This window comes from Gymnogyps californianus, chromosome 4 (assembly GCF_018139145.2).
Source record: "Gymnogyps californianus isolate 813 chromosome 4, ASM1813914v2, whole genome shotgun sequence".
Taxonomy (NCBI): Eukaryota; Metazoa; Chordata; class Aves; order Accipitriformes; family Cathartidae; genus Gymnogyps; species Gymnogyps californianus.
The window spans coordinates 20,718,462-20,745,179 of record NC_059474.1 but is presented as its reverse complement, the minus strand read 5'-3'; the positions used below and the strand labels follow the sequence as shown (position 1 = coordinate 20,745,179).

The window sequence follows — 26,718 nt, the reverse complement described above, 5'->3', positions numbered from 1 at the left end:
TGAAACTTCAGCAGAGGGTAAAAAGGCACAGGAGCACCAGAAGGAGCTGTGGATGACACGGTTAAGTCACAAGCAGAGAGGAAGAGGACTGAGACCAGTCACAGGAGCAACTAGGCAATTAGCTGAAGCATTATTTTGAATGTTTTGAAGGCTTCTGATCAGTGCAGCACTTCATGACATGCCTGCTGTTAAATACCTATAGGCATTGCTGAACTTTGCCCTAGGTAGCTCTGCAAAGGGTTTGGAAACGGAGAGATGGATGGCACAATCTGTGCGTGTTTCCTGGATGCACTTTGATTCCTGACGGACAGTGAGTCACGGGGGGTGATGGCATGTAGAATTACAGTATTTCTGCATGGGTGTAAGAAGCTATAAGTTTTAAATCATGGGCCTAGGGTGCTTACTGCATTTTTAGAAGAACATCATTTACACTGTAGTGCATAAATATTTGTGTTATAAGAAATACTTCTGCTATCTTCATTTCACTAAAATACGGTATAGTTGGGAATGACAGTTGCTTTTGGGGCTGGTTCCTCAGCTACTGTTGAACTCATAGTTAGGAAGTCTCATGACCTTTTTTAATAATCTTTAAGGCATTTAAGGAGTACTTTTTTTTCTCTCTGTTTAATTTTTAGCTCCATAGGTCATGTGTGATTAAAAAAAGAGTAAGATGGATATTTTCACTCAATCATAAGCCAGACATCACTCAGGTCATGGGGTATAAGGAGCATTTTGGAAGCACTCTGTTTGCCATCTTTCATGTAGAAGGGAGAATCTGAGCCTAGCACAGTGATACAGATCATTTGTTGTAACTCATCCTGTTATTACAACAGCCCTGGCTTTGCTCTCCCATGCTTACCTTCACTGAGGACAGCCTGCAGAACCCTGCCAGAGAACCTCTTGACCCACACAATTGCACTGAACGATTCTTTTTATTTTTCTCCATATGAGAATCTCTCATTCATATGAAAATGTTGGACACACAGGCCTCTGGTGGTTTTCTTTAGTGCTTGATGCTAACCTCATTTCTTGTACATTGCATCAGCTCAGACTAGAACTTGTCTGCGTACTTATTTTTCTGCAAGCTTCCATGATATATATATATAAACAGATATTATCAAAAGATCTTATTTTTTTAAAACTTCTCTTTATTTTTACATTCAGTGCACGAGGACAGACAAGATGAATATTCATGACAAAGTATAAAGCCATATACTGTCCTCAAAACAGTTAAAAGATATAGTGTTTAAGAGTTTACAAAAGTATTTTAGAAACCTTGTATTTCCAAAATTCCTCATTACAGAAATTTCAAATCTTTTAGAAAAGTAGAGTTCAATATCCTTGTGCATTAAGCCATATTATGAAAGTATGTAGGTGTTTTTCATCTTTACTTTAAGAAATCTGTCTCTGCATGGCTAAAAATCTTTACGTAACCTATTGAAGGAGCCAACAGCCTCCATAATATGCAGTATACACAGTTACAAACAATTTGAAAAGTTATATTACAAAATATACAGTAGTTCCTTTTTACATTTTTATAGATAAACATTGCATAGTTTTCAAATATGTAATATATAACACAATCACGAGCCTTTTTCTGTATAACTTACGAAAAATTCTGTACACTCAAATAATTATAAATAAAGTGTAAATATTTTTTGGTAAGAGTAGGGGGGGAAATATGCCAGGACATGTTGTGCTGTCAAGTGTTAAACAGAAATCTTTGTCAGAATCTGCCTAAAACAATGGCACAATATGGCCTGGAGCAAGGAGAGAGGAGAGTAAGAACTGAGTAGATCATAGGGGAAATGTTACAATGAGGAACTGTAAAGTACTGATATGTCTGACTATTAATTATTACCCTGATTCTTTAGTAAGAACTGCTTTCCCACAGTTATTATCACTGTGCTTGACGGCTTTACTTCAAGATGCAAAATAAGGTGCACGTTGTTTAAGAAATAAGTAAAAGTAGATTAAAATGTTTCCTGTTTCAATAGGTGGTCAATGGAAACTTGAGATAACTTGGAAAGAATTCTGGATATTTTTCTCATATTTTTCCCAAAGAAACAGAGCATGGGAATTGTACACAGGGATTTAAAGAAACAGATTCTGAAAGCATTCAGAATTATGACAATAAAATGAAGAAGAGTAATTGAAGATACCAAGATTCCACTTTAAAAATGAGGTGCTGACAAAATTCTGTTTCAACTATATGAAGGACAAGGAAAATAATTTTTAAAAGAGTAGTTTGGCATAACTCTGCTCTCTGCTACTAAACCCCAAAAGAGCAGAACTATACCAAAACTAGATACTTTTAGAAATCCACTCTGATTCTAAGCATTTTGTCACTGGCTCACAATTACAGAAACAGTTGGAATCTCAGTATGAATGCAATTTGCAAACACATTTTCGGCAACATAGTTTGCCAGTTTAAATATCAGTTTGAAAAAGTAAATGAAAACAATTTTCACTTCTAAAATGTACATATTTACCTGATGATAGCTTAATTCAACCTACTGAATTCCGGAGCTCTGCTGAAAACAAACAACTATTCAGAAGTAAATGTGTTCTAGCAGCACTGAGTGGCTATGTTAAACTAAGGGTCTTCTCAGCATTTCCATTACAAACTTAATCTACAACTCAGCCATGTAAACTGGCTCTAAATGACACTTGGCCTACACTCAGCCACCTGATTTTTTTTTAGTGTTAGTGGTTGGACTTCAGGTATTATCCCATAGTCACTGATATCTAGCTATTGAAGGCCAGCAGAAGTACTCAGTGCATCTTTGAAATGCTCTTTTTCTGACATTGAAATTATGCCTTTTGTCAGCGCATGATTCAGAGCAGCCTCACAAGCATTTACAAAAACATCAGTAAGATTTGAGCACAAGCAGCTTCCCACCAAGTGCTACACTACCTATGGATTGACTACACATGGTAGTGACTACACTACTTCTGGATTTTATTTGGGATTTGGATTGCTACATACAATTGCCAGTAAAATTCACATTATTTCCAAGGAGGGTGGTTCAGAGCACAAAGTGATGGTGCAGAGTGAACACTCCTTTCTCTCCAGTAAACGTTACCATACATCCTGTGCTAGCCATAATCTGCTCTCCAGGTTCCCTTTTTTGTAGCTCTAAAGCCAGTCTCCACCGCTACTCTGAAAAGTCGTTTTGTGGCTCAGCCAAACAGAGCCACAGTCGCACACAGATCTCCTGGTGTCAGCCCAGGCTTGGGTGGCTGTCTCCTCCCCTACACTGGCCTCTTGTCCTCACTCCTGCACCATTCCTCTGATTGGGGGCTTACATGGTGAACAGGATTGGAGAGGACCATCTAGAGAGAGGAATGGCCACACAACCACATCCTGAGTCCATCAAGCCCTTTGGTAGCCACCCAGTGTCTCCAAACCCAGCAGGCAGAGGCATCAGCAATTACTTCTATGGCCTTTAGCTTGAGATAATAAAAGATTATAACTCCTGTCCCCGGTGTTAAAGGAGACAGAGAGGGCTCAAAATGGGCCTATGCACACCCTTATGCCAGAGTAGGACTCCCAGAGCTTCTGAAGGATGTCCCAGCATTTCGTTTTCCTTCACACACATAGAATAGATTTTGTCCGTACTGGGAAAACTATTTTCCATTTTGACCACTGCAAACAGACCAATGAAAACATTAGGATTCTCTTTTTTTTCTTTTTTTTTTTCCTCCATTTCCAGAGCTTTTTAGGTATTATAAAGCAACTTCCGCTGAATAAGCCAGTAAGTCAGAAAGGCTGTTCTACAGGTGCATTGTTTGTTTTTTTGTTTTTCAGTTAAGTTTGAATTGATCACCACTCCTTTCATCCCTCTCTTCATGGGACTACATCAGGTTTTCTTTTGTTTGCTACTGATAGCATTGGATGAAGGTACCGCAGTAGATCCTCTGTAAGCGAACATTAGCTTGTCATTAGCTTTTCAACTGATCATAGATTTTTTAGGGACTCTGTCAAGCTTGTTTGACTCCATTCCTTGATAAGTGATATATCACTGGCTGCAGGAACCTAACAAAATGTTCACTTTGTCCTCAGTGCATTGTCCAAGGTGGTTTTCAAGAGCCTGACTGTCCTGTGCTGTATCTCTGCTAATATGGGTTGATCCGCTACTATAAGGCCGTGTTGTTTGTGCCTGTTTTTTCAACACAAGCTGCAGCCGGTGCCCTTCTTCCACCTCTTTCTTCATCAGCCATCGCAATGGCGTTTTCATAAACTTCCATAGTTTTTAGTTGCTTGTCTTTGGCACCCTCCTGTTCTGCATTGACTTTGCAGCACTTGCAGAAGCCGCAGCAGTGTTTCCCACAAAAGGAGACCGAAGACATAATTATATTGTCCCAGGGCTCTAGGGAGTGCATCCAGATGGGTAGGAAATCCCAATTTTGGAGCTTCTCAGGCAGTGAATGTGGTCGTTTCGACTGCATAACATTAATTACAACCACAGCAATAAAAAGAGCAAACAGGGGAAGGCAAACACCCAAAAGGACTGGCCAGCCTGCCAGTGACAGACCAAATACAAACAAAGGCAAAAGAAAGAAGCAGACGAGAAGATAAAATATAGCAAACCATCTGTACTTGGCTGTTATATTTCCCAAGGCCTTGCACAAGCGGATTGGCAGCCGGGTAAAAGGTAGTGGGTAAAACAGAATAATCCCAGAGATATTGAAGAAAAAGTGGCACAAGGCAATCTGAAAGCAAAAACATTTGAGAAGTTCATTAGCTAAAATGCCTTTAAATGTTCCTACCCACATGATGATAACTTCCAGTGGCACTAAGACTCCATAGTTTCCCTTCCCTTGCTCCCCATTTTTTTTTCTTGTCTTTCGTGCTATTTCACTGCAGGGCCTTTCCTAGCACAAAGCAAGGACTCAGTAATACCTCACACATTGTAAAGATCACTGCCTACAAACAGGAGACAGCATTTGGACACAAGGCAAGCCTAGAGGGGATGACGTATCTCTCCACAGATGGAGAAGTCTCAAAACGTGGCTTTCAACTGCAAGAAATGGAGTCCATCAGAAATAAAGCTGACAAACGAAACAGCTATCAGGAAACAGTCCCGTTGTTAGTAAGGCATGAGAATCACATGAGAACTGTTCATTATTGGGTTCTGCACCCATAAGTTTTCAGTGAAAAGATGGGAACTGTAAATTAGATGTTGCATACAGGCTATTGAGAAATTGTTAATGATACAAACCTGGATTTTACAAAAATTAGCTAAAAGTTTACAGGGCACTGAGGAGATTCCTGGAATGTGACTTTGTCTGGGTCTTTCATAATCATTTGATTCACATACTTCAAAATTGTTTTTTAAAAATTAAGTGTGGAGACACCTGCTTGCTAAAGCTTTGAGAAGTCGCTTAGACAGAATAAGCATATACTGAACAAAACAGTACATTCCCTGCTTACCTTATCTTATTTTCATTCTATAACTGTTATCAGACTAAAGTAAATATGAAAGTACAGGGGTTTATTTTTAAAGTACGTTATAAAAACAGCAAGTTATCATGAAATCTGAGCTTGGTCAAGATAATATCTTCTCATGATTACATCTGTTCTATCATGCCTGAGGACAATAAAATGGCTTCTGTAATTTTCTTGATTTATTGTGGCTAGTAAAAAACATTCATCCTATTCACAAAGGACACTTCATTATCTTTTCACTCTTTGATGTAGAGGGTTCATTCAAATGTTATCTGCTGCCTGGAATGTTCTTTACTGGGCGGTAAATGGGAGCCCAAAGCCAGGCTGCCCACTTTTCAAATAGTCTGAGGCAACAAGGAATTCAATAAAACCCACTCAGATTACATTTACAATGTGAAAATAGATGCCATGATGCTCACTGCAACCTCAAGCAGGTAGACAGCTTGCCATCTTAAGGGTTGTACAGCCGTCACTCAGGTTACAGGAGTCCCTGTACACTGCATGAACAGACTTAGGGTCCTGAGGAGGGAACTTGCAGAAATTAGTAACCCTCATAGGGGACTACCTAAGAGAGTTGTCAGGGATGTGGGCAGTGAATTCCAAGCTGCAGAGACCCCACGCTCAGGGGTCAAGTGGCCCACCCTGTCTCAGTTCTGAATTAATTCAATCAGATCAAGCCCAACTTATGAAAGCAAGATTTTACTAGATATCGACATTCTGGGAATGCTTACTACAAGCTTTTTGCTCTAGCAGTTGAAATGAATGAGCTGTCATTAACAGCACACACAAAATCAGGCTCAACATCCGTGACATATTTGCATCAGAGCCAATTTTGTCAGGTTTTTCTTCAGAAAAGTTGCAACTTCTAAATGAAGTCAAAGAAGCATTGGTTTATACTGACCTGTAATGAATATTTTAATGTACTCCCTGGACTTGCTAAAGCTGCAAGTATAGCTGTTGTGGTTGTGCCAATGTTAGCTCCTAAGGTAAGGGGATAAGAGCGCTCAATGCTTATAACGCCAATGCCTAGGAGAAAAGAAACAGGACTGAGTGGTTTCAGAATGATGGAGAAGATAAAACATGGGGATAAAGAATACAGTATTGACAACTTACCAACAAGGGGTGTAATAGCAGATGTGAAAACAGAACTACTTTGGACAATGAAGGTCATACCAGCCCCTGCAAGCATAGCCAGGTATCCAGCCAGCCAAGTAAAAGGAAATGGGAAATCTGAAAAAATAGGGGGAGAACATTGTCTTTAGGACAAAAGAGTGCTCTATGTAACAGTAACACAGCAGTGAAAAGACTATTAAGCATGTAGATATATTGTTTGCATATTGTCTCTTAAATGACAATTATGGGTCAGAGTCAGTTCTACTGCTCTAAGTTACTCTGTTCGCTGTCTCCCTCTCCAGCCTTCCACCACTGGATACACTTTGAGATGGATACTAGACTAGGTAGACATTTGTGCTGACCCAGGGTAGCATCTCTGTTGTAATACAATTAGGTACCAGAAATGTTTCCACAGAGGTCAACCCAAAACCTTCTAGGTGTGTTGAGTGCCTTGGTTTCAGCGAGCAGGCACCCACTGCATGGACTGGACCTTCAGAAAGCTCTGAAGACCATCCTGAGAAAATCAGGTGGTTTGTTCTAACTAGTTTCAAGCAGATCACCTCCTAAGAATTCACTGGTTAATTCTTGCAAAGAAAAGCTAATCACACTGGTTAGAGAAACTAGGCACAATGGTCCCCTGTAGTCTGCAGATTTATGAGTGAGCCAAGTGAGGACTTAATCAATTGGGAAGACACAGAGGAACACAGAGTAGATCACAAATGAACAGTAACCAGCAGCTGATTACTTTCTACCTCTCGTTTTTAATTCGGGCAGTGTTCTTTGCCCAGGAGAAGAGAAGACATCATGGGGACCACTTTGTTGCCTTCCCCACTTCTGTGAACCCTCTCTCCAACCACAACCAGAGATGTGCCAGGACTGCTTTGCTCTGCTACAGGTTCTAACTTCTCCATTCAAGGGAGGATGAAGAAAAAGCAGCCAAGTGAAAAAAAACCCACATTTGCACTCAACAGATCCAGGCTGAAAAAACACCTGGAGAACACAGGGAAAGACAGAAAGTACCACTATTCAGGGCGGCCTTGTCCTACTGAAGAGACGGTTAAGCAGTGGAACAGGGCGAGCAAAGGGAATTAGATCATTAATCACTACAAACTTTTTTTCAACTTACTTTAGAAGAAACATGCGGGCTCTGTGCCAGAGCAGGCAATCACGATCTCAGCACTTCAGCACTATCTTTTGAGGATGGGAACATTACATTTCTAACAGCTAATGATTATACATCAAGAAACAGAGCCTGGACTTTGGTCTCTGTTGCTGTTAATCTGCTGCAATTCTCAAGCAAGCTGTTCGCTAATAGACTTTTAAAAGAAAGAAAATAATATTCTTGGGAGAAAAAATGTCGGGGGGGGAGGGGGCGGGGATTTTGGTTTAATACTGTTTTCTTTAAACTATTCTATAATATCTGCCAGAACAGGAGATATCAATAAACGTGCTCAGTGTCCTCGGCATTCCTGAAAACAATCTTCAGGAAAAGCAGATAATTACCAGTGTTGATTGTCTTCTTGATAACGCTTGCCACTTGTCCCTTAAGCACAGAGTTTAACAGCTTAACGATCATCACCAAACAGGAGCACAGAACAAGCAGGGACAAAGCCAGAAGGATGAGACCGATGGCAAGATCAGGCAGGTCTGCTTCTGCAAAGAGATGCCGGCCTGAAAAAGAAAAGGAAAATGAATTGGCCTAGCCACATTTTTGCTTCTGATCCCAAGCCGAGCTCTGGTTTTCATACATGCCTCTAAGAAAATGGGACCAAAGCACACACAGCCTGAGGGGGTGATGCAAAGAGTGAAAACGCCACCTCCCTTGCTCCACCAAAGCTATGTCTGAGGGGGCAAGAGGGGCTCTTGTATGGACGCGCTGATAAAATACACAGCAGACACCCCTGTGTGGCAGGCAGGAGCTGGGTGACCATGTGCAAGGGAGAGGAATACAACGGCGTGAAATTTTGGCGTGCTCTGAGCCGGATGGTGGGTTGGCTCTTCCCAAAGGTGGCTGCGTGCCTGAGAAGGGCTGTTGAAAGTCCTGAAGGGCATGCATAGGGATGGAAATATCCAAGCAACCATTACAGCAAGGTAACTGCAGCTCCAAGTCACCTGAACAGCAAGGGTGACATGATACTGAAGACCTCAATTACTGATATCAGGGAGCATGAAAGAGATCCATCTGCAGCCAGATAAAAGTGCACGGGCTGCTCTGACTGCACCTGCAGCAGTAGCTTGTGTCCATATAGAGGCAAGTGCCTCTCGATATAACTCTGAAGTTGTTAACGCCATTAGAAAGCTATATACATTTGTAAAGATATTACCAAAGGAGAAATAGTTCTACTACTTACATTTACTGATATATTCTGTTTCAGTTACGTTCTTGATGGTCCATGTCACATTTCCTTCGGTCCAGCAAAGGTCAGGAGATGTGCAGTTTTCTGAAGGTGGAATTGTGACATTCTGTAGTGTCTAAAGATTGCCAGACAAAGCAGATGATAGTTCGGTCACCTACAACCCCTCATTAAGAGCTCATGCAAAGTTCTAGATTTTTACTACAACCAAGCATTCATCGGCTAAAGGCAGATTTGTAAGTTGGAGTGTAAGCTGGCACCACATTAATGACAAGGCAAAATTTTTTGCATTCTTAAGATAAATGGTTGTGCTGTTACCCAAGTCAATCAATACAACATTTAAAGATTAAAATATCCACCAAACCTGCTACATTGTAATAACCATAGCACCAAGTCATCAGTAGCTAAGAACCTTAACTACTGATGTCAGGGTTCGTGGAATGAGGTTCCTGTCTGGCTGCAGCTGGGGGACAGTGGCATTTCTTTTCCAGCCAGTGTCACAGCTTTCTTGGGTCAAAGAAAGACCTCTTTACTGTCATCTTAACTGCAATTACTGGTCTGGTGAGTACTGCACAGGACTGTGATTCAGAATACTACAATACTGGTGCAGCCTCTGTTGCTGGATGATCACAAGCTGCTCATGCTGCCTTTCTGTGCCTCAGTTTTCCTGTCTGTAGAAACAGAAGTGTTGCTACTACTTTCCTTTTTAAAGCTCAAATGCTATCTAAGAGCTAGTTACTAGCACTATGATTAGCATTAGTATTACTGAGCTGAACCTGAGTTTCTATTTATACTGCAATGAAACCTTCCTTATAAGAGCTCCTAGCCCGGATGTATTGCATTCTGACACTAGGTTCGTAAGTCCTTACGCAGATTAAGGAAGAGTTTGCTGACCGAACTATACTTCCCCACAAGAGCAGCTAACAGCCAAATGGACTCTGACCCACACTGCTGAACAGGAGGTATATTTAAGACATGTTTGAGCAATTCTCTTTTGCAGAAACGGGGAAAGAGAAATCACATTTTCTTGCTGGGCACTGCCTGCAGACACCTGCATTCGCATTCCCCCTCCAGCTGATGCAGATGGGCAAAGCCGGGGTGGATCCAGTGCCCCCATATCTTCAGGGAGTGCCTGGTCTCCAGCCTCCCCAACACGTCAGCCTTTACAAACACAACACGATGTTGTTTCTTGCCTTCCTGAAATTTTTTCAAACATCTGAGTTTCAAAGCAGCTGCATTAGATCAAAATGTTTATCCTTATGTTTTGCTTTAAACATATGGGGTCTGCATGTATTTATCCCTGCCAGAAGTCTCTTTAATCATTTTTGCCAGAAATGAGTTTAACCCACTAGGAATGTAAATAATTTAAATGACCTTCCTCTTCCCTCACCAAGTTCAAGTCAAGCTTGTAGGGGTTTCATGTGTTTTTGTAATTTGACTATATGCTTCGGCAGTAGTTACACAGCCAAAATACAGACAAACACAGGAAAAAATGTGTATATGGAAATGTAACCCTCAGCCTACACCTTCTGTGCAGTTGCTTGTCTTCTAAGAGTGGGGGGACTGTACGACTCAGGGGCTCAGACCTCACTGAGAGTTAGGCTGTGCCTGCCCGGGCAGTGTGGCGAAGGGGTAGCCAAGTGTGGGCTGAGGGCCTGAAAGCAGTACAGCTGCCCAAGCATCATGCCTCCCCTGAGATGAAATACTCAGCTCCTCAGCAGTGTAACCTGAGCAGAGTTTCACATTAGCACAGCTCTGCTCCTGGCACTATCTCCCTAGCTAGCATTTCGCTGGCCATCCAGACCGTCATTCAACGGGAGCTGGGCTCCTCTAAAAACCCAAGTACTTAATTTTAACCTCCGCTGTGTGTCCTTACGTATTTTCTACCTCAGGACTTCAGGAATTACTTTTCTATACATACCAACAAGTAGAATAGTCTAATTAGAGATCCAAGGGATATTTAATGCTCTAATTGTTAGTTAGCTGAACAACGCAAACCAAACACTCAGCTCCACAGTTTACCAAAATACTCATTGGTGTCGACCTGGGCAACAGATTCCTTCAAGCTGCAGTGTTGCTTGGGTGAAGAACTACAGGACATAGCCCCACAGAGGCTTTCTCCAAGGGCAGTTTTCCAAGAAAGCTGCAAATAACCAGCTGCCACCAGATCACCCTAACACACATAAAACTAAACCTGGTTAGATCAATAGATAAATGGCGGGCAAAAAGATATTTTCGTTGGCCTATATTGCAGATTTTTTCCACTTTCAGGGAGTCAGTAGGAGTATCAGAGTTTAAAGGCATTTGGATGTGAAAGGAGTAAAAGGCTTGGCTCCAAACCACCAGTTCTGATAAGCAAGGGCTTGCATGGTACCGAAAGCAACCAAGTCAAGCTCACCACTGGTATGACATCCTTGGTTTAAGTGGAGCAAAAATGATACTGAATTATTTTCATTCTTTTTCTGCTGCAAAAAAAAATACTCATTTAAAAATCTAATTTCACAATCCTATGATAAGGAGTGTCAGCTACAGATCAGTAATATATTTCCTGAAGAACCTGACAATGAATTTAGCATGATACTCACCACATTGGTTTCAGTTACACACCAAACCTTTACCAGGCTTTTGTTTTTTGCCGATTCATCATTTGTAGCAATTGCATTTATTACTGATTTATCAAGCTTTATAAAGAAAAAGAAGAAAAAAAAGCATTATTCCAACTCGCATCACAGACCTCCATTCAGCTCTACTCAAAAAACTGCCTTTGGAAGCTCAACTGCATAAAGCCTGCATGACCATCTCTAATGCTAGAGCTGCTCCCCAACAGGTAAGAGGGGGTTTACTCCCAGAAACAGGTACAACTCTACGCACACAAACACTGTGTCTTGTTCTCCCCAAATCACCCACCACCTCATCTCACCCTTTCTGTTTAAACAACTACACTGACACAACTGCATAAATGCATTTATTGTCACTTTAGCAGCTGTGCGCATCCCCCCGGCCTCCAGCTGGACCTCCAGATGTCTGCGAGTTTCCCATAATTTCAGTGTCATCTCTTCAGGTCCTATGCAGATCTTCTGGATGTGCTAGGTTGTCTTAGCTAGTACTATCTGCCAATGTCCAGGCGACAGGCTGCCATCCCATCCATCCCAGGTGGCTGTATTTGTCCTCACCTGCCTTCCCAGACCTCCTAGCTAGTCTATCATCATTAAGGTGAAATGTGGGGGAAATAGAAACAGGAAATATAGAGCTGGGGCTTTATGATATAAAAAGAATAGATAATAAAAAGAAGAATCCATCTGCTAATGAGATGGGACCAAAGCACACACAGCTTGAGGGGGTGATGCAGAGAAGTGGGAGCCCCCTCCCTCCATATTCAGAGCATTTTGATTAGCTGTGACTGAACCAAGTAAGCAGCTTCCTTGAAGAAAGAGCTTACCTCAATGATGAGCTTTGTAAAGGGGTCTGTGATAACTTTTAGTAGCTCAGGGGCATCCTCACCACTTTCAAGATGAAAGGACTCAACTATAGCACTTGTGAGATGGTAAAGATAGCCAGAAATAACTTCAATGGGCAACAGCACAAACACAGCAAGCCAGTTAAAGAAATCATGGATTGTTGCCCCAGCAAAGGCCCTGTGAGAAAAAATTAAAAAACAGAGCTGCTTGTAATTAAACAACATGTGCACAACATCAGTTAAATATGAAATTACAGAAGTGGGGACAAAGCCCATTTCAAGATGGGAATCATTTCATTTCTGGGGTCACAGGAGATGGTTACTTTGCTGTAGAGCGGTAAGTTGTCTCCACACCGTTGACCGAGTGAAAGAGCCAGCCAGGTGAATGAAACAAGGCAAACTAGAAACAGCAGAAGTGATCCTTAACACGAGGCTGCCAAGAGTACTTGTTAGAAGAAAGTAGTGGCTGTACAGCCTACATCTGTTTTGCCTCTCACCCATTTTTGGTACATTTTTAATCCTCAGCCAGGTGTTGCCTCTGGGACCTGTTCTCCCTGACTCATGGGGGAAGATGGCTCTTTGCAGCGCTCTCACATGTTCCTGCAAACCGTTGGTGTACAGCTCCCTTCCAGCTTCTCCTCCACAGCCTGAGGAGTCACAGGTCTTCCCTCAGAGGCTTTGGCTAAGTGTATTTCATACGTCTGGTATGCCATAAATGACAAGGTACCAAAGTCTCATATCCCTCCCAAGTTTACTGCCCATCTCCAGTAAGCCATGAGCTCTCTCAGTGATAATGTCAAGTGGCAGTCTAAAAGTTTTCACTGTATATATTTGACAGCCAGAACACTTCACTTCTCTACAGTTACCAGCTCTTGCTTACTGTAGACTTAAAAAACCTTCAATGTTGAAGTCTCTTTTAAGGAGAGTAGACCAAAATACCATAATACTAACTTCTTATACAGCCCTCCCATAATTAAGAGATAATCAAAGGTGGGTGGTATAGTGGGAGCAGTTGAAAATTTATCCTTGTGCAAGATCCAGTTAAAAATGGTGGATTCTCACAAAAACACAAAACTTTTAAAGGAACCCAATATGCTTTTCTTCAAGTATATGAAGCCATATATCTAGACAGCATTATACCTTGGCCATGGCCGTGCTTGTGACTTTTCTAACTAGACATTCAAATTTTGGTCAATAGAAAGGTTGAATGGCTGTAGTAGTGATAGGGAATATAGAAGAAAACCTACAAAGAAGGAAGAAAAGCAACTTTTCAGATCTAGTATTTAAGTACAATACCTTCTAAATTCATTCCTGTCCCCGGCTTGCATGAGTGCCACAATCGTGTTTGTAACTGAGGTGCCAATGTTTGCCCCCATTATGATAGGAATAGCTGATTGAACAGTCAGCACTAGAAAGCAGAAAAGGAAGCACTGAATGAAAAAATCAGATCATCAGCAAGCTCTTTGCTCCAATGAAAATTAACATCTATTAATGTCACTGGAACCCTGACTTCCCTTGACGTCACTGGGATTAGGCACTCCACTCCAGGTATGTTTGCTTTAATCAAGCCCCCTGGGAATGTGGTACTCCCATAGTCCCGTGATCTCCACTGAAACTGCAGCCCATGGTTATCCCTTTTCACCACATGTTAGAGGGCCAGAGTAAGATAAAGTCTCTTCTTACCCAGGCATTTTCCTACTTACTGCAGAATTTTGAAACGATGCCACAGAAAGAAATGAAGTTCAGTAACTGGCTAACATGAGAAATGTATGCAGATACTTCCAAAATTAATGCATTGAATGCCAAGGCTTCCAATGATTTTCATTGCACTTGTGGACTTACTATTATTACTGCTGCTGCTGCTGCTGCTGCTGCTACTACTACTACTACTATTATGATTAGTAGTAGTAGTAGTAGTAGTAGTAGTACTTTTTAAATTTTTATTTTATATCAGGGCAACGGCTGCGAAAATCTTTTCCTGCAGTCACTACTCTTACACCCAAAGCTTCTACAACTTGAACACAGGTGGGAATGTTTGCACACCGGACCAAGATTTATGAGTGATCTCTAAGAAGATACTGTAAGCAGACTTACATGTGGAGGACACCATGCTGACCACAATGGATGAAGAAGTGCTGGAGCTCTGGACCATCACGGTCACCAGAACTCCAATCACCAATCCCGCAACAGGATTAGACAGCACTGAATCATCTTGAAAAATGTCCCCTGCTGCTTTACCTACAAAAAACATATTCTCAGAGTGAGGGAAGTGCAAGGTAAAGTCCACAGGAATTGTCAGAGCGTTTAATTAAAGATCATTCAACCATTTAATTGATACGTATATAGCCATGCTTGCCAGCCAAAAAATGTACAGGATGATGTAGCCCAGGGATCCAAATTCAGGTCCTGAACTCTCAGCTTCTCAGTTATCAGAGAATACTTTATATTCTCTCATTTCAGTGACTGAACAAGCTCTACCGAACTCTGCAGAGAACCATATAAAACCACAGCCATCAGAGGAAAGACTGTAGGACAAAATACCACACACGCCTAGATTTAAATGCTATTACTGCCTTGATATTTTTGGTTACTGCATCAAGGACAACTATATTAATAATCCTGAGTAATTCTGTTCCTGTAGCTTTCTGTGTTGCCAAAAATCCAAAATACCTCCACAGAAGCTCACATATTTCTCTGATAACCTCTTCTGAATCCATCAGCAGAATTCAATCCTTGGAGATAAGTAAATGTAAAAAATACATTTCAACAGTTTTCATCTTTGGAGGATTTGGGGGACATTTCAGTGCTGGATGCTTTGATCAAGAGTGCAATTTTCATATTTCACTTTGTTGAAATGTCTTTCACATGGGACAGATTTATGCACAGATGTATTCGTGGTAACTGTCACTAAAGTAACAGGAACCTACTAAGAAATTGGGGCCAATAATCTCTACATCAACAGCTATTTGGAATTTGAGAAACAAAGGCCCTTTCAAACAAATGAAGGTCAGTCTTCAATCAGAGCTACTTCCTTCTGAATCTATATCTCAACACATAAATCTATGGAGAATGTTCTTGAGGAATGATACTTGTAATTTAGTCACTCAGATGAAATTTACTATGAAATTCATAGTTTATTCTTGATATTTTAGACATTTTCATACCTCCTACCAGTTGAAAAGCAGAGCTCAGCACATCAAGAGAACACACGAAAAAGTAGAGTAGTCCAAGTAGCATAATAAACTTCCCTATCCCGTAGAGTACACGAATGATTTTTCCTTTTCTATCCAGTTCTGCAAAACAAATACATTATGCATAAAAGACTTGCTTGATGTGTCTGGTGTTCTCTCTGGAACAGTCTAGCGCACAAGCAGAGACTATGGAGTCAAAGACAGTGTTGTGACCCCAGTGTGTGATTAAACCCGAAAGAATGTTCTTCTTAATCAAATTTTAACTGCAGAAGTAGGTAGTTTGTTCACCTCGTTTTACCATGTAAAAGCTTTTGGTATATGACAGTCTGAGATTGACCCTCAGTTTTACACAGTCATCCTACTGAGTAAAGAAAGACCAATAGGAGCCTGGATATAAAACCATATTAGTTTTGGATTGTTTTCCATATATCTCCTTGTGTTTTAAGGAGGGTAAGCAACATGATTTCTAGATTCTTCTTAACTGACTAAATGTAATATCCCCATTCACTGTTGGGGAAGGTGAGGCAAAGTGTAAAGCCTGCATCTGAAAACTCCTCAAATCTTAAATTCAATTCTGCAGCAAATATTTCAGAAAAATAACCGAGAAAAGAGAGCAGAAGTGATGGAAAAAATATATGCAGGTAACTTATTTACTGAGAAACGGCTACCTGACCACTTGACTCCAGTGTCCTGCAGTTCTGGCAGAGCCCATGGGTCGCCTTCTTCTGGCCTTGTCTCATCTATCAAGGCTATTGTGGAAAATGCAGGTTGAATTTCCCCTTTATTTCCAAGTGAAGCCACGTTGCCTGATGAAATAGAACATTAAAAAAATGGTTTAATTACTTTCCATCTTCTCCAAGGAGCCCCCAAACTTATATATCTCTGTCACTCACAGGTGAGCACACATTACCTTTGTGATTTTCTCCTTCTTTCCCAGCCATATTCTGGTTTTGTATGGAAGAGTCCCCAATATAGTTATTGGTTTCAGGCTTTTCCACCTCAGGCCAGGGAGCCATGATCTGTGACTAACAAAGCAGTGCTGATTAAAATGCATGTGCAGTCAAAATATTCAACTTACAACAGGGTATGTGAGAAATATGAGTAAGTTTAAGAGCAAAAGAGATGAAATGGAATGGAAGCAATTTGTCCTTGAACACAGCTTTTTACTAACCTTTGTGAATTATTCCTTTATTTGTGAAATTGATTTCTCAATTATTTTTTAAATCACACAATTGATTTTATTTGTGCAATTTAGACAATTTAAAAAAATTATTTCCATCTCATGCCTGTATTTTTGTTCACTTTTGACTGTTATGAAAGCAAAGATTCCTCTGCTTTCCAAACCTTAGGCATTTCTTTTCTTTAATTCATTTTATCTCCTTTCAGCAAAAAGTCAGAGGACTGTTTTACTTTCTTCCAATTTCTGGATTTAACTAACTGCCTTTACCAAACTGGTAATTCAGACCTTAGCAAAGAAAGTTCTTCCCTAAAATATTGCCTAGTTTGGCTCACGTATGCTAAACACATCTTCTTGTTGCCTTTACTGGTTCATTCCCATGGAAGCATGGAGGGGAACATGATCCTGGACAAGGTGGAGGAAGATGCCAGAGTTTCAAGCTCCAGAATGATGTTTACTGAACAACTGGACAAGAGCATAACTAGACAGCAGTGGCCATTTGCAGGTCTATATTTGCCTGTAACTCACAGCTGTTGGTGCAAGTGAAGCTGAGTTAGTGGCAACAAGGTCAGGCTCACCCATCTCACATAGGCTCTCTGTCTGAACCTCTTCCTTCCTGACCCCTTTTGAGCACATTTGATATGCATTATAACAAATATTAACAAATAATAACCTAAAAAATAAGACTTCACACGGCCAAATCCTTCTGGCACAGGTACAAGCACATGTGACAGACCTAGCCCAGCCACAAGAGGAGTAGGCGGCTGTTCCTTGAACCAAAACCTGGAAGAGTCCTACTTATGTACTTCACCAATATCAGAAGCCAGAGGGAGTGACATGAAAGAGAGGGAAGGTGACCATGGGGAGCTGAGGCAATATATGATAATACTTCTACCTTTCCAGGCTCATAAGGCTGTTTGTTGGTTAGCTCAGCCAGCGTGACTGAAAACTCAGTGGAAACAATGGGAGAAGTGAACCCTACCCAGAAAATCCTCACCTTCGGGTCTGTCTCTTTCACCCTCTCTGCCACACGAGTCGGTCAGTGCTGCAGGCAAAGCTGCCCTGCGGCCAACTCGTCTGGCACCCGCGCAGCTGAAACGTTGGTGAGCGAATTTGCCTGCAATGCTCCTCATAAACAGGCCACCCGTGCCCAGCCTCCAAAAGTCAGTGTCAGAGTTGGTATCATGCTCCTGTAAACAAGGTTCACCTGCATTTAGCAGCCACTCTAAGGGAGTATAATTAATCATTCATTTAATCGTAATGCTTTATGTAGCTGATGGTGAAAATGTTTTGTCCCTGCCCACGTCAATAAGCCACACATCCTCCTCCTTTAGCTGGGAAGGAAATGTCACAGACAAAATCACTCACGTCTTACTGTAACAGAGGAGGGTATTGTTTTCTGGCACTCCACATAGAAAAGAGTATCTCCCCTTCCACATTAGCAGGAAAAATTATTCTACCATCCCACTAGCAAAAACTATGCTTTTAAACATTCTTTATCTGGGTCATAAGATCCAGAGCAGCTCCCAAGATACACAAAGAAAGATCTCAGAACAGATGGAAGAAAATCACTCTTGCTTGTTTCAACAAGAGTTTCCATTTGCTTGGAGCAAATTCTCATATTTTCACCCATGCCAGAACAACCTCTGAGCCCCACCCATGCCAGAACACCTCCATCTTGTTAAGCGAGTTTCATTTATACACGTTCAGCATTTAAAGAGCTCTAAAGAACATAACTGCTCAGCACAAGTGCTTCTTCAGTGAAATGCAATCGTGAAAATGCATTGGAAATTCAGACGTGAAGTTGCATTGACAACATATTCCTGCCATGGACAGACACAGAATACGCTGGACACCACCAGCCCTAGAGATGCCATCAGTACTTCTACAGCTCTTCTGTTATGCTCAGTATGGGAATGAAGGATTCAGCCTGCATGTTACTGTATGAAAACTGAGCTGATGCATTCACTGGAGAAACTGGAGCTTGAAAACTTCAGCAGACAAACAGCCTCTATGTCTCCTGAATAAACTCTCCCCATTCAAGAATTCAGCAGGGCATTTTTTCATAATAAGCATCTCCCATGTTTCTGAGGTGCTCAGGATCCCACAGGTACGTCATGTATTATTATTGTTTTTGCTTTATATGATTAAATACCATAGAATGAGAGTTGACCACCTCTGTGGAGGAAGTTTTTTTATAGGTACATATAAAAAATTATTCATATGAGCCCTAGTCAACCTATGATTTGGGAAGGTAGATTTGAATACTGGAGGTCTTTACAGTATATGCCTTGTGCATTTGGGTTTGCAGAAGTATTACTAGAACAGCCCATTCTGTGTGTTTGGTATCAAGCACTGATGAAAGCAGAACCATCTAGGTCCTTGAAGTGCTACCAAAGCTGTCAGCTTTCTCCAGATCCCGACTTTTGTTAAGAGGAACAGCTGAGAAGATAGTTTACAGCCACCTGATACTCTGGTTGCTAGAGTCCTGGCCACAGCTACTCACTGTTAATTAATCACTCTGCTACAAGGATAATCTACATTCTACAGTTTTCCCTTCAGAGAATTCTTCCTTGGCCCAAATACAGACATTAACATCTTGAGAAAATACTCAGAAGAAAATCTGGGTGCTGGGGAGCAGCAGAGCAGTGGGGTGACAAAGCTAACTGCATCATTCCCTGGCAGCTCATATGCGCCTTTGGAAAGGCTGACGTCAGGCGCGGTATAAAAGACCAACATCATTGACGCAAGATATAAATGACAATGAAAACCCTAATAGTGGTTTACTTTTGAACACCGAAGACATAACTACACTGCGAAGGAACATGTTAAGAGAACGGGCAGAGGATGGGCTGGTGACGACGCACACCGCAACAAGGAGCTACGTTCAGCTGGACGCACCGGTCCAGGTCCAAAGGCAGGATAGCCACAATTGCTGGATGAGGTGCCTGGAGTGATGAGCTCTGCCCATCCCCGTGCCAGCCTGGGTGTCTCAGCACCGCGCGTCCAGTTCCTGCTTTAGCTGGCAGGACGCCGGCCAGGATGCCTGCACCCAGGGCGTAGTCGTGGAGCTCGCATCTGGATAAGCATTGGCGCTTTGGGTATCCACCTGTTCGGAGCTGTGCTGAAATGGGAGCTAATTTCCTCCTGAAAGTGGCAGGTCAAAATACGCTATGCATATTGCAAAGGTCTGAAAACTAATGCCTGTGCAAACTGTAATCCAGTCCGTTTCGGTGAACCTGGCGGCAAATCCTCTCACACCATCGTGTGTGCTCCTTTCGTTGTAAGTATAGTCTTTCCTCGCCTTCGGAAAATGCTAACTAGATGTGACATCCTTTCTAACTCTAAAAGAAACTGAAACCTCCCACTCCTAAGAGGGAGATAGATGGAAATCAATGGCATTCAAATTCTGAAATAAAATGTGAGAGAAAGTTGAAGCCAAAGTGGGCTCCCGTGGTTTTTATATCCATACTGACTCTCTCACTGCAGCATTTCAAAGAGTTAAAGTCTCTGGGGAATTATCTGAGCAACACTAGGTGTCATGCAGTTGCCCTATATTGCGTTCCTCAGTGACTCATTGGACTGTAACAGCATTGCCTCTGTTGCAGGGCTAGACTCTCGGTGCTTTTCAGTTTTAAATCAGAAACAGTTGTAAATGTATTTATTTTGCTGGACTTAACATGGAGAATATGAACTACCACTTGCATGTGCCTGGACGGTATTGTTTGTACCTCTCCACCCGTGACAGCTCACTGAAAGGCCACATTGTGCCTGAAATAAGAACTACGAAGCAGTAAGCCTTAAAGAAATCTCACCTCCAGGGGAACAGACCCAGTCAAACCAAGATGAAATAAAAGTACTGCAGAAAATAGCAGTATTTTCAAAACCAACTGGTAATCACTGCAACAACCACCAACATGACCATACATGCGCCTACAGGTTGCTTAAGCAGCTCCAAATCAAGTTTTGGGTGCAGCCCGGCTTTCCCCTCTCTCACTCGCTCTCCTTCTCTCTCAGCTTTTCTGCAAAAACACGTCACTTTCTTGTCATTCACCACTGTGCTATGGTTTTTATGTTAAAAAGGGATTTATCAGCTAATCTGATATCTGACTATATGACTTAGTAAACATGAATATTTACCATACATACTTCATAGGAGTAAAGACCAAGCTGCATAGCAATCCTTCTTATACACAGTCTGAAGAAATACTGTCTTTTTCCCCTCAAAATGTATCATTTCCATTATAGAAGCACATTATGTAGAGACAGGAAAGGAAAGATCCTCAGCCAGCACAAATTCATTCAGTAGCTTTACATGAGCTGATAGTTTTGCCCCAGAACCTGTTCCATGGCGGCCACAAAGCCCCAGGTGCAACAGAACAGGCAATGACTTAAACAAACACCAGCAATGATTCAGCCTTGCTAGGGAAGTCTTGTCTTCGCTCTGGCACCAGCCGCTTCCTTGGGGCTTTTTCTCTCAATAAGTTAGCAGGCTTAGCCAGGATATAAACTTTCAGCTAATGTAGTAGTAAAGGAAAAAATAGATACATGAAAGCCAAAAAAAAATGAGCATTGTGCTCACTGTTCATTCCTATGGATCCCTGAGACTTATTGCTCACAAGCTTGAACCTAACGCATAGCAAAACTAAAACACCATATAAAACAAACTAGTAAAGAGAACTAATTTCTAAGCAAGTGCAGAGAGAAAATGAATCCCAAACATTAATTTTTGTGTTCACAACCAAGCAAAGCACCGGACACTGCCACTGAGGAGCCAGAGCCAGGAAACATCAGTGAACTACTTGAAATGCCTACTAGGTATTTAAGCAAAACAATTACTTTTTTAGAAAAAAAAACAAACCAAACCTAAACTTTTTAAATAAAAAAACAGCAAAAAAAATAATCCCACCAACAAGGAAATATAATAGATCTACCCCGTCCCAAACACAAAACACATAGCAAAGAATCAAGAGAGGAAAAAGTAATGACATTAAAAAGACTTACTGATCTAATGGAAGAGCTGCTAATAAAAGTTACTGAGAAACCAGTTGATTTCTGCCTACCGCCACGTTAGTGGAGCTAACGACATTGGACTAATGTATTCCTTTTACCTCTGTGTATCAAACCGAATTAGCATAAGGAAATGTTTCCATCAAGAATAGCCTGACATGGCCATAGTGCAGCACACAGACTTTACACACTATCTATGCTAACACACGAACTGACAGTATTTCCTTCCAATGTTTCATTAATCATATCCTAGACATTTTCCAGTATCCAATACCACTGATTACTATGACTTAAAAATCTCACTTCTTTTCAGTCCAAATAATAGTTAAAACAATACTTTCTTATGCTATAGGCAGTTGTTTCTGGGGGTTTTTAACAGCTGCTAATAAAATGCTTTTTTCCTTTACCATATTCCATAAAAATATATCTAGTTATTTGCAGACAAAAAATAGCACAGTTTGGTTTTAGAACTATGATTTTTTATCACTTCCTTAAAATATAAATGCAGTTGAAAGAACACAAGGTGAAAATGCTAACAAGTGGATGACATTTCACATGCCACTCCAGTTCCCCACGTTAGCTCTCTGTTGCCATTCCTTGAGCTGCAAAAGCAGAGCTTTGGATTTATAAGCTAAACAAGTTCAAAAAAGAAGAAAAGAAAACTTGGTCTTAGTTGTTCTTACTTACCACTTCTTTATTCCCAGACAACAGAGCGAACAGATCAACTGGGCAGCCACTGAAACCTGCAATATATATAGACAGGTGTTGAGCAAAGTTTGCTTTCATCACTGCGCACTGACATTCCTATTTTACAGTCCAGAGGCACTGCCTACCTGCAACTTAATGATCACAATCAACCTTTTTTTAGCAGGAGTGGGCAGCAACCAAGACTGATAAAACTACGGGCTATTTCACACTTATCACATTCTAAAAAATGTCCCATCAGCATTTAAGTACAAGTTACTAACGTGTTCATGAGAATGCTGGGGAACGGTTTGTTCCAGCCTGAAAAATTGCCATCCGCCTGATTATTCAGTAATCTTTTTTCCAATAATAATTTTCCAAAAATATTTTGCAATCTCAAAAGTCTGTCAAAAGGGTGTGAAGAAGATGTAGTACTGTTATTTGTCTGTTCAGGTACCTATTAATCTGCCTAAGAACAGAAGTGAAGGAGAATCAGATAAAAAGCGGTGTAAGTAGGAAACACGTAAGAACTTCTTTGAGAACAGAGGATGGAGTTTCATTCTTATCAGTGCTCAATGTTTACAATTAAGGCGAGCTCATTAGCATTTTGGCTGTGGCTTTCCTTCTAAACGAGATTTAAAGATGTAAGGACACCTTTGATAATCGCATTCAGAATGCTAGCGAGGAAGAAGACTATATGATAAATCGGTAAGTTATTCAATAAATACAGTATGGCATTACAGATTAGACAAAGCAGTCACTAGCATTGCTGTCTGTTCTACTGATGAGCTTAATGGGGAGCTGGAGGAGAGGACTGCATTAGGCACTCTAGCTTTATTATCTTTGAATTTTTTCTGTTTCAACAGGCAACTTATACTAAGAAAATAAGCTGTAAACCAGCAGCCTAATCAGCAGATTTGCTTTGTCTGCGTGTATGCAGTCATATCTCCCAGCAGCTTAGTGACTTAGTAACTTAGAAAAATAAAACTCTTGCTTTTTGCACCTTTCAGTCCTGCAGAGACGCCCAGCCTTTGGAGCTGTGAGTCAGAACTCACTCTTCTCCTGCATTGGCATCAGAAACATTTAATAAGCGGTGATCGTAAAAGCCTCTGCAGCCCCGTATGCAGCATCACGTCGTGGCAGCGGAACCACCGAGCACCGCCTCTGGCTGCAGTGGCTCTACTGGTGTAGACCCCACCGCCCCCTATTACCCTGGTCATGGCTGATGTTGGAGCCCAGGGACGAAAGCACCAGCCCTGCCTCGCCCTTCCCAGCTGCAGTTTGCACAGAGACAGCTATGGAAAGGAAACCGATTTTTGTTCTATATGTGAAGTGGAGGACAGTCCAAAGTGGAAAGAAGTGATGGAAAATGGACCCAAGGTCCGCCTTGGTGGTTCACAGGCTCAGTTTTCTTAACAGAAGCATACTTTAACATTGCATCTAAAAATAGTAGTTTTTCATTAATGCCCTACATGTAGGAAATCAGATGAAGCTTTTAACTGGGAATCCTTGTGTTTCTCTGAGCTGTGGCTTATTCTCTTCTGAGTCACTGTTTGTGAAAGCCAGCTCTGACAGCGAGAAGGTACGAGATGGGCACGTTCCAAGTACCCAGTAAGGGCTCAGCCAGCGCGTGGTGACGTCTTCCACAGCATTTTTATTCCAATGCTGCTCATTCCATTTGCTAAGCACAATCCTATGCTCTGACCATGTTGATGTTTTAGGAAGGCAACAATCCTAGATCAGAGCCATCATATTCCCCAAAAAAAACCTTTAGGAAAGAAAAACTAGTCACTCACACAAAGGCAGGCAATCTACAGTTTGTCTTTGGAAGTCCAGGGTGGACCTTCTGCAGAGTCAGTCTGGAAGAGTCTCCATAAGGAGCTAGCCACAAGGGATGAAGGTGGGTGTTATTTGTCCCAGAAGCCTTTCCCTCATTCAGGATTGGAGGAGCAGAGGCTGAAATTCTTCCCGGGACACCAGGGCAGCCAGAGCGATAGTCCAGAGCGCTTTTCATGCATCCGGCACAGATTCAAAAGATGCTGCTTCTAAGGAAGAATAACCCAATGCTCCTTCTTCCCCCTTTAGGGTTTACTTTGAAGCAACTGACCTAATTTCAAAAAATATTCTTGGATAGGGAACATTTAATAAAACAAAGCAAGCAAGAAAATTTCAAGGGTCCTGATTTCCTATCACAAAGGTGCTGGATTACTCTGCAGCTACTTGGAATAGTAGCTGTGGTAGTCTAGCATTTAGCTGGAGGTGCAACCACAGAAAATGTCTCAAACACGGTATGAGAAAAAATTCCTGGCATGTGCAAATTCTGTGAGAGGTGAACTCTGTCCAGTCAGTGTTATATGTTGCAAGAAGTTATAACACAGGCAAGAAACATGTCTACATAACAGAGATCTGTGCTACAAGCTCCCTTACAGATCTCCCACACAAAAGGGATAATTGCTGTGCAAGTTGTCAACCCTGTCCGTCTTTAAGACCCAGGCCCTAGTACAGTAAACCAAGTGCACCTAAGTCACAACTAAAATAAAAATAATTAAAGGGAAGTAAAAGAAATGGTCATCCATCCTGCAAAGGTATCAGAGCAGCCCAAGATGTATATTCACTAACAATAATACTCATATGATGAGGTTTGCTCTTTTAGTAGACACAGCTTCAAAAGACAGCATGCACGAGCAAGACTCTCAGCTAACATCACGAGAGAAACTGTCTCTCTTACAGTTTAATTTAATTTTCAATGTTCCACAAATCCAAAGAACGCACAGCTAAACACTTACTGTGCATTCGAGATGTTGGGACTCTAGAAAGCAGCTACATGGCTCTACTGAAGAGAACTGGTATTGTTTCCATCCTTTGGAAACAACATTGTCTATCTTAACTTGTTCAGAAACCTTGAACAAATCTAGTTGTCTACATTTGGGAACAACATTAGTGTAAATTAGCCTTCCCTCTTCTGGAAATGTAAAACACAAAGCCCTCATCATTAAAGAGAGAGACTGGTGCTGATTTCAATATGAATTACAGCCAAGACAGTTATTTGGTTAAGGACTTATCCCTACTCAGCTGAAGAACACCTTCCTTCTTTGTGCAATTACGTGGAAAAAATTAAGCCCTGGCTTTCTCTATTGTCTGAAAAGTATTCTGCATGTAAACATTTTAGCAATGAAGTTTATTAATGAAAATGCCCAGTCAGATATGTTTTGTGAATATTAAATTCCATATTGATATACATCTGAGTATTTACTAGGGATCAATATTTGTAGCAGACTCTGACCGTGGCATTATATAGGATGCTTTGATTTTGGAACAGAATGTAAATGCTACAACTTTCTTGTTGTTTAATTATTTTATTTTCCCTTAAGAAGTGTAAACTTGTCTTTGAAGCTTCAATGCCTACCAGGAAACTGTCTGCTTTTAGCTATGCTGTACTCTTCTGCTTTAGGTGGGTATGGCTGCCATGCATCCTCAGAACAATTTTTTGCCCAATATTTCTTCTATAGTTGGGAATAATAAAGAAGAACTCCTAAGACTACTTTGACAGCAATAAGAAAACACTTAATTTAATGTATAAAGAACCTGGATCCTATCCCAAGGTTTTGTATTACAATACTGTGCATTTCATCTCACATGAATGATACGCAAAAAAATTAATGGAGTTACGGTAGTTAACATACTTCCAGAGCTGAGTAATGAATAAAGTCATAAAGAGGCAGCATTCAACAGAGCCAATGCCAGGAACGGGAAGGGGAATTAAAACGTGGAGTTAAGGAGTCACACAGAGAAAAACTACAGGAAGGGCTTTCAGACATAAAAAGGAAAAGAAATATTTCAATACAGGAAAGATAGGTTTTATGAAGGAATACTATGGCCAACAATTAGACAGATAGATGTCTTCGAAAGGAAAAAGTGACTCTGTTTCGGTCTTCTAATAATTGAGCATCCCCTTCACTATAGAACCAGTTTATTCTCATTACAACCATGCCTCAAATGTTTTTGTCAGTACAAATGCATCCTTGGGATACAAGTTAGTGCGGTTACTTTGTTCACATCCTCTGTGATAGCTATGTTTTCCATTAAAGTCACATATTACAATTGTTTTTATTCTTCCTGGAGTATTTTATTTTAACTTCCTATTTAGTTGACGTTTTGCTACTAACATATGCCAGTACCCATTCTCAACATTTACCAAAACGTAAGGGCCTGCTCATCCAGAGCCTGCAGTACAGGCACAGGGGGACGCTGCGTTCGGAGCGGTGGGAGCTCTGCACAGC

At 41.2% G+C, this 26,718-nt stretch overlaps 1 protein-coding gene across 1 annotated transcript; it reads right to left on the bottom strand.

Moving 5' to 3' along the window:
* Positions 1–4,140: 4,140 nt before the first annotated feature.
* On the bottom strand, positions 4,141–22,495 carry SLC34A2 (solute carrier family 34 member 2). The gene is made up of 13 exons (XM_050896334.1): positions 22,442–22,495; positions 16,478–16,592; positions 16,236–16,373; positions 15,541–15,669; positions 14,471–14,614; positions 13,673–13,784; positions 12,359–12,554; positions 11,505–11,600; positions 8,917–9,037; positions 8,069–8,236; positions 6,566–6,682; positions 6,354–6,478; positions 4,141–4,716 (listed from the first exon to the last, which is right to left on the bottom strand). The coding sequence occupies exons 2-13, from the start codon at positions 16,581–16,583 to the stop codon at positions 4,141–4,143; spliced, it is 2,028 nt and encodes a 675-aa protein (XP_050752291.1). The 5' UTR covers positions 16,584–16,592; positions 22,442–22,495.
* Between the last annotated feature and the right edge of the window lie 4,223 nt (positions 22,496–26,718).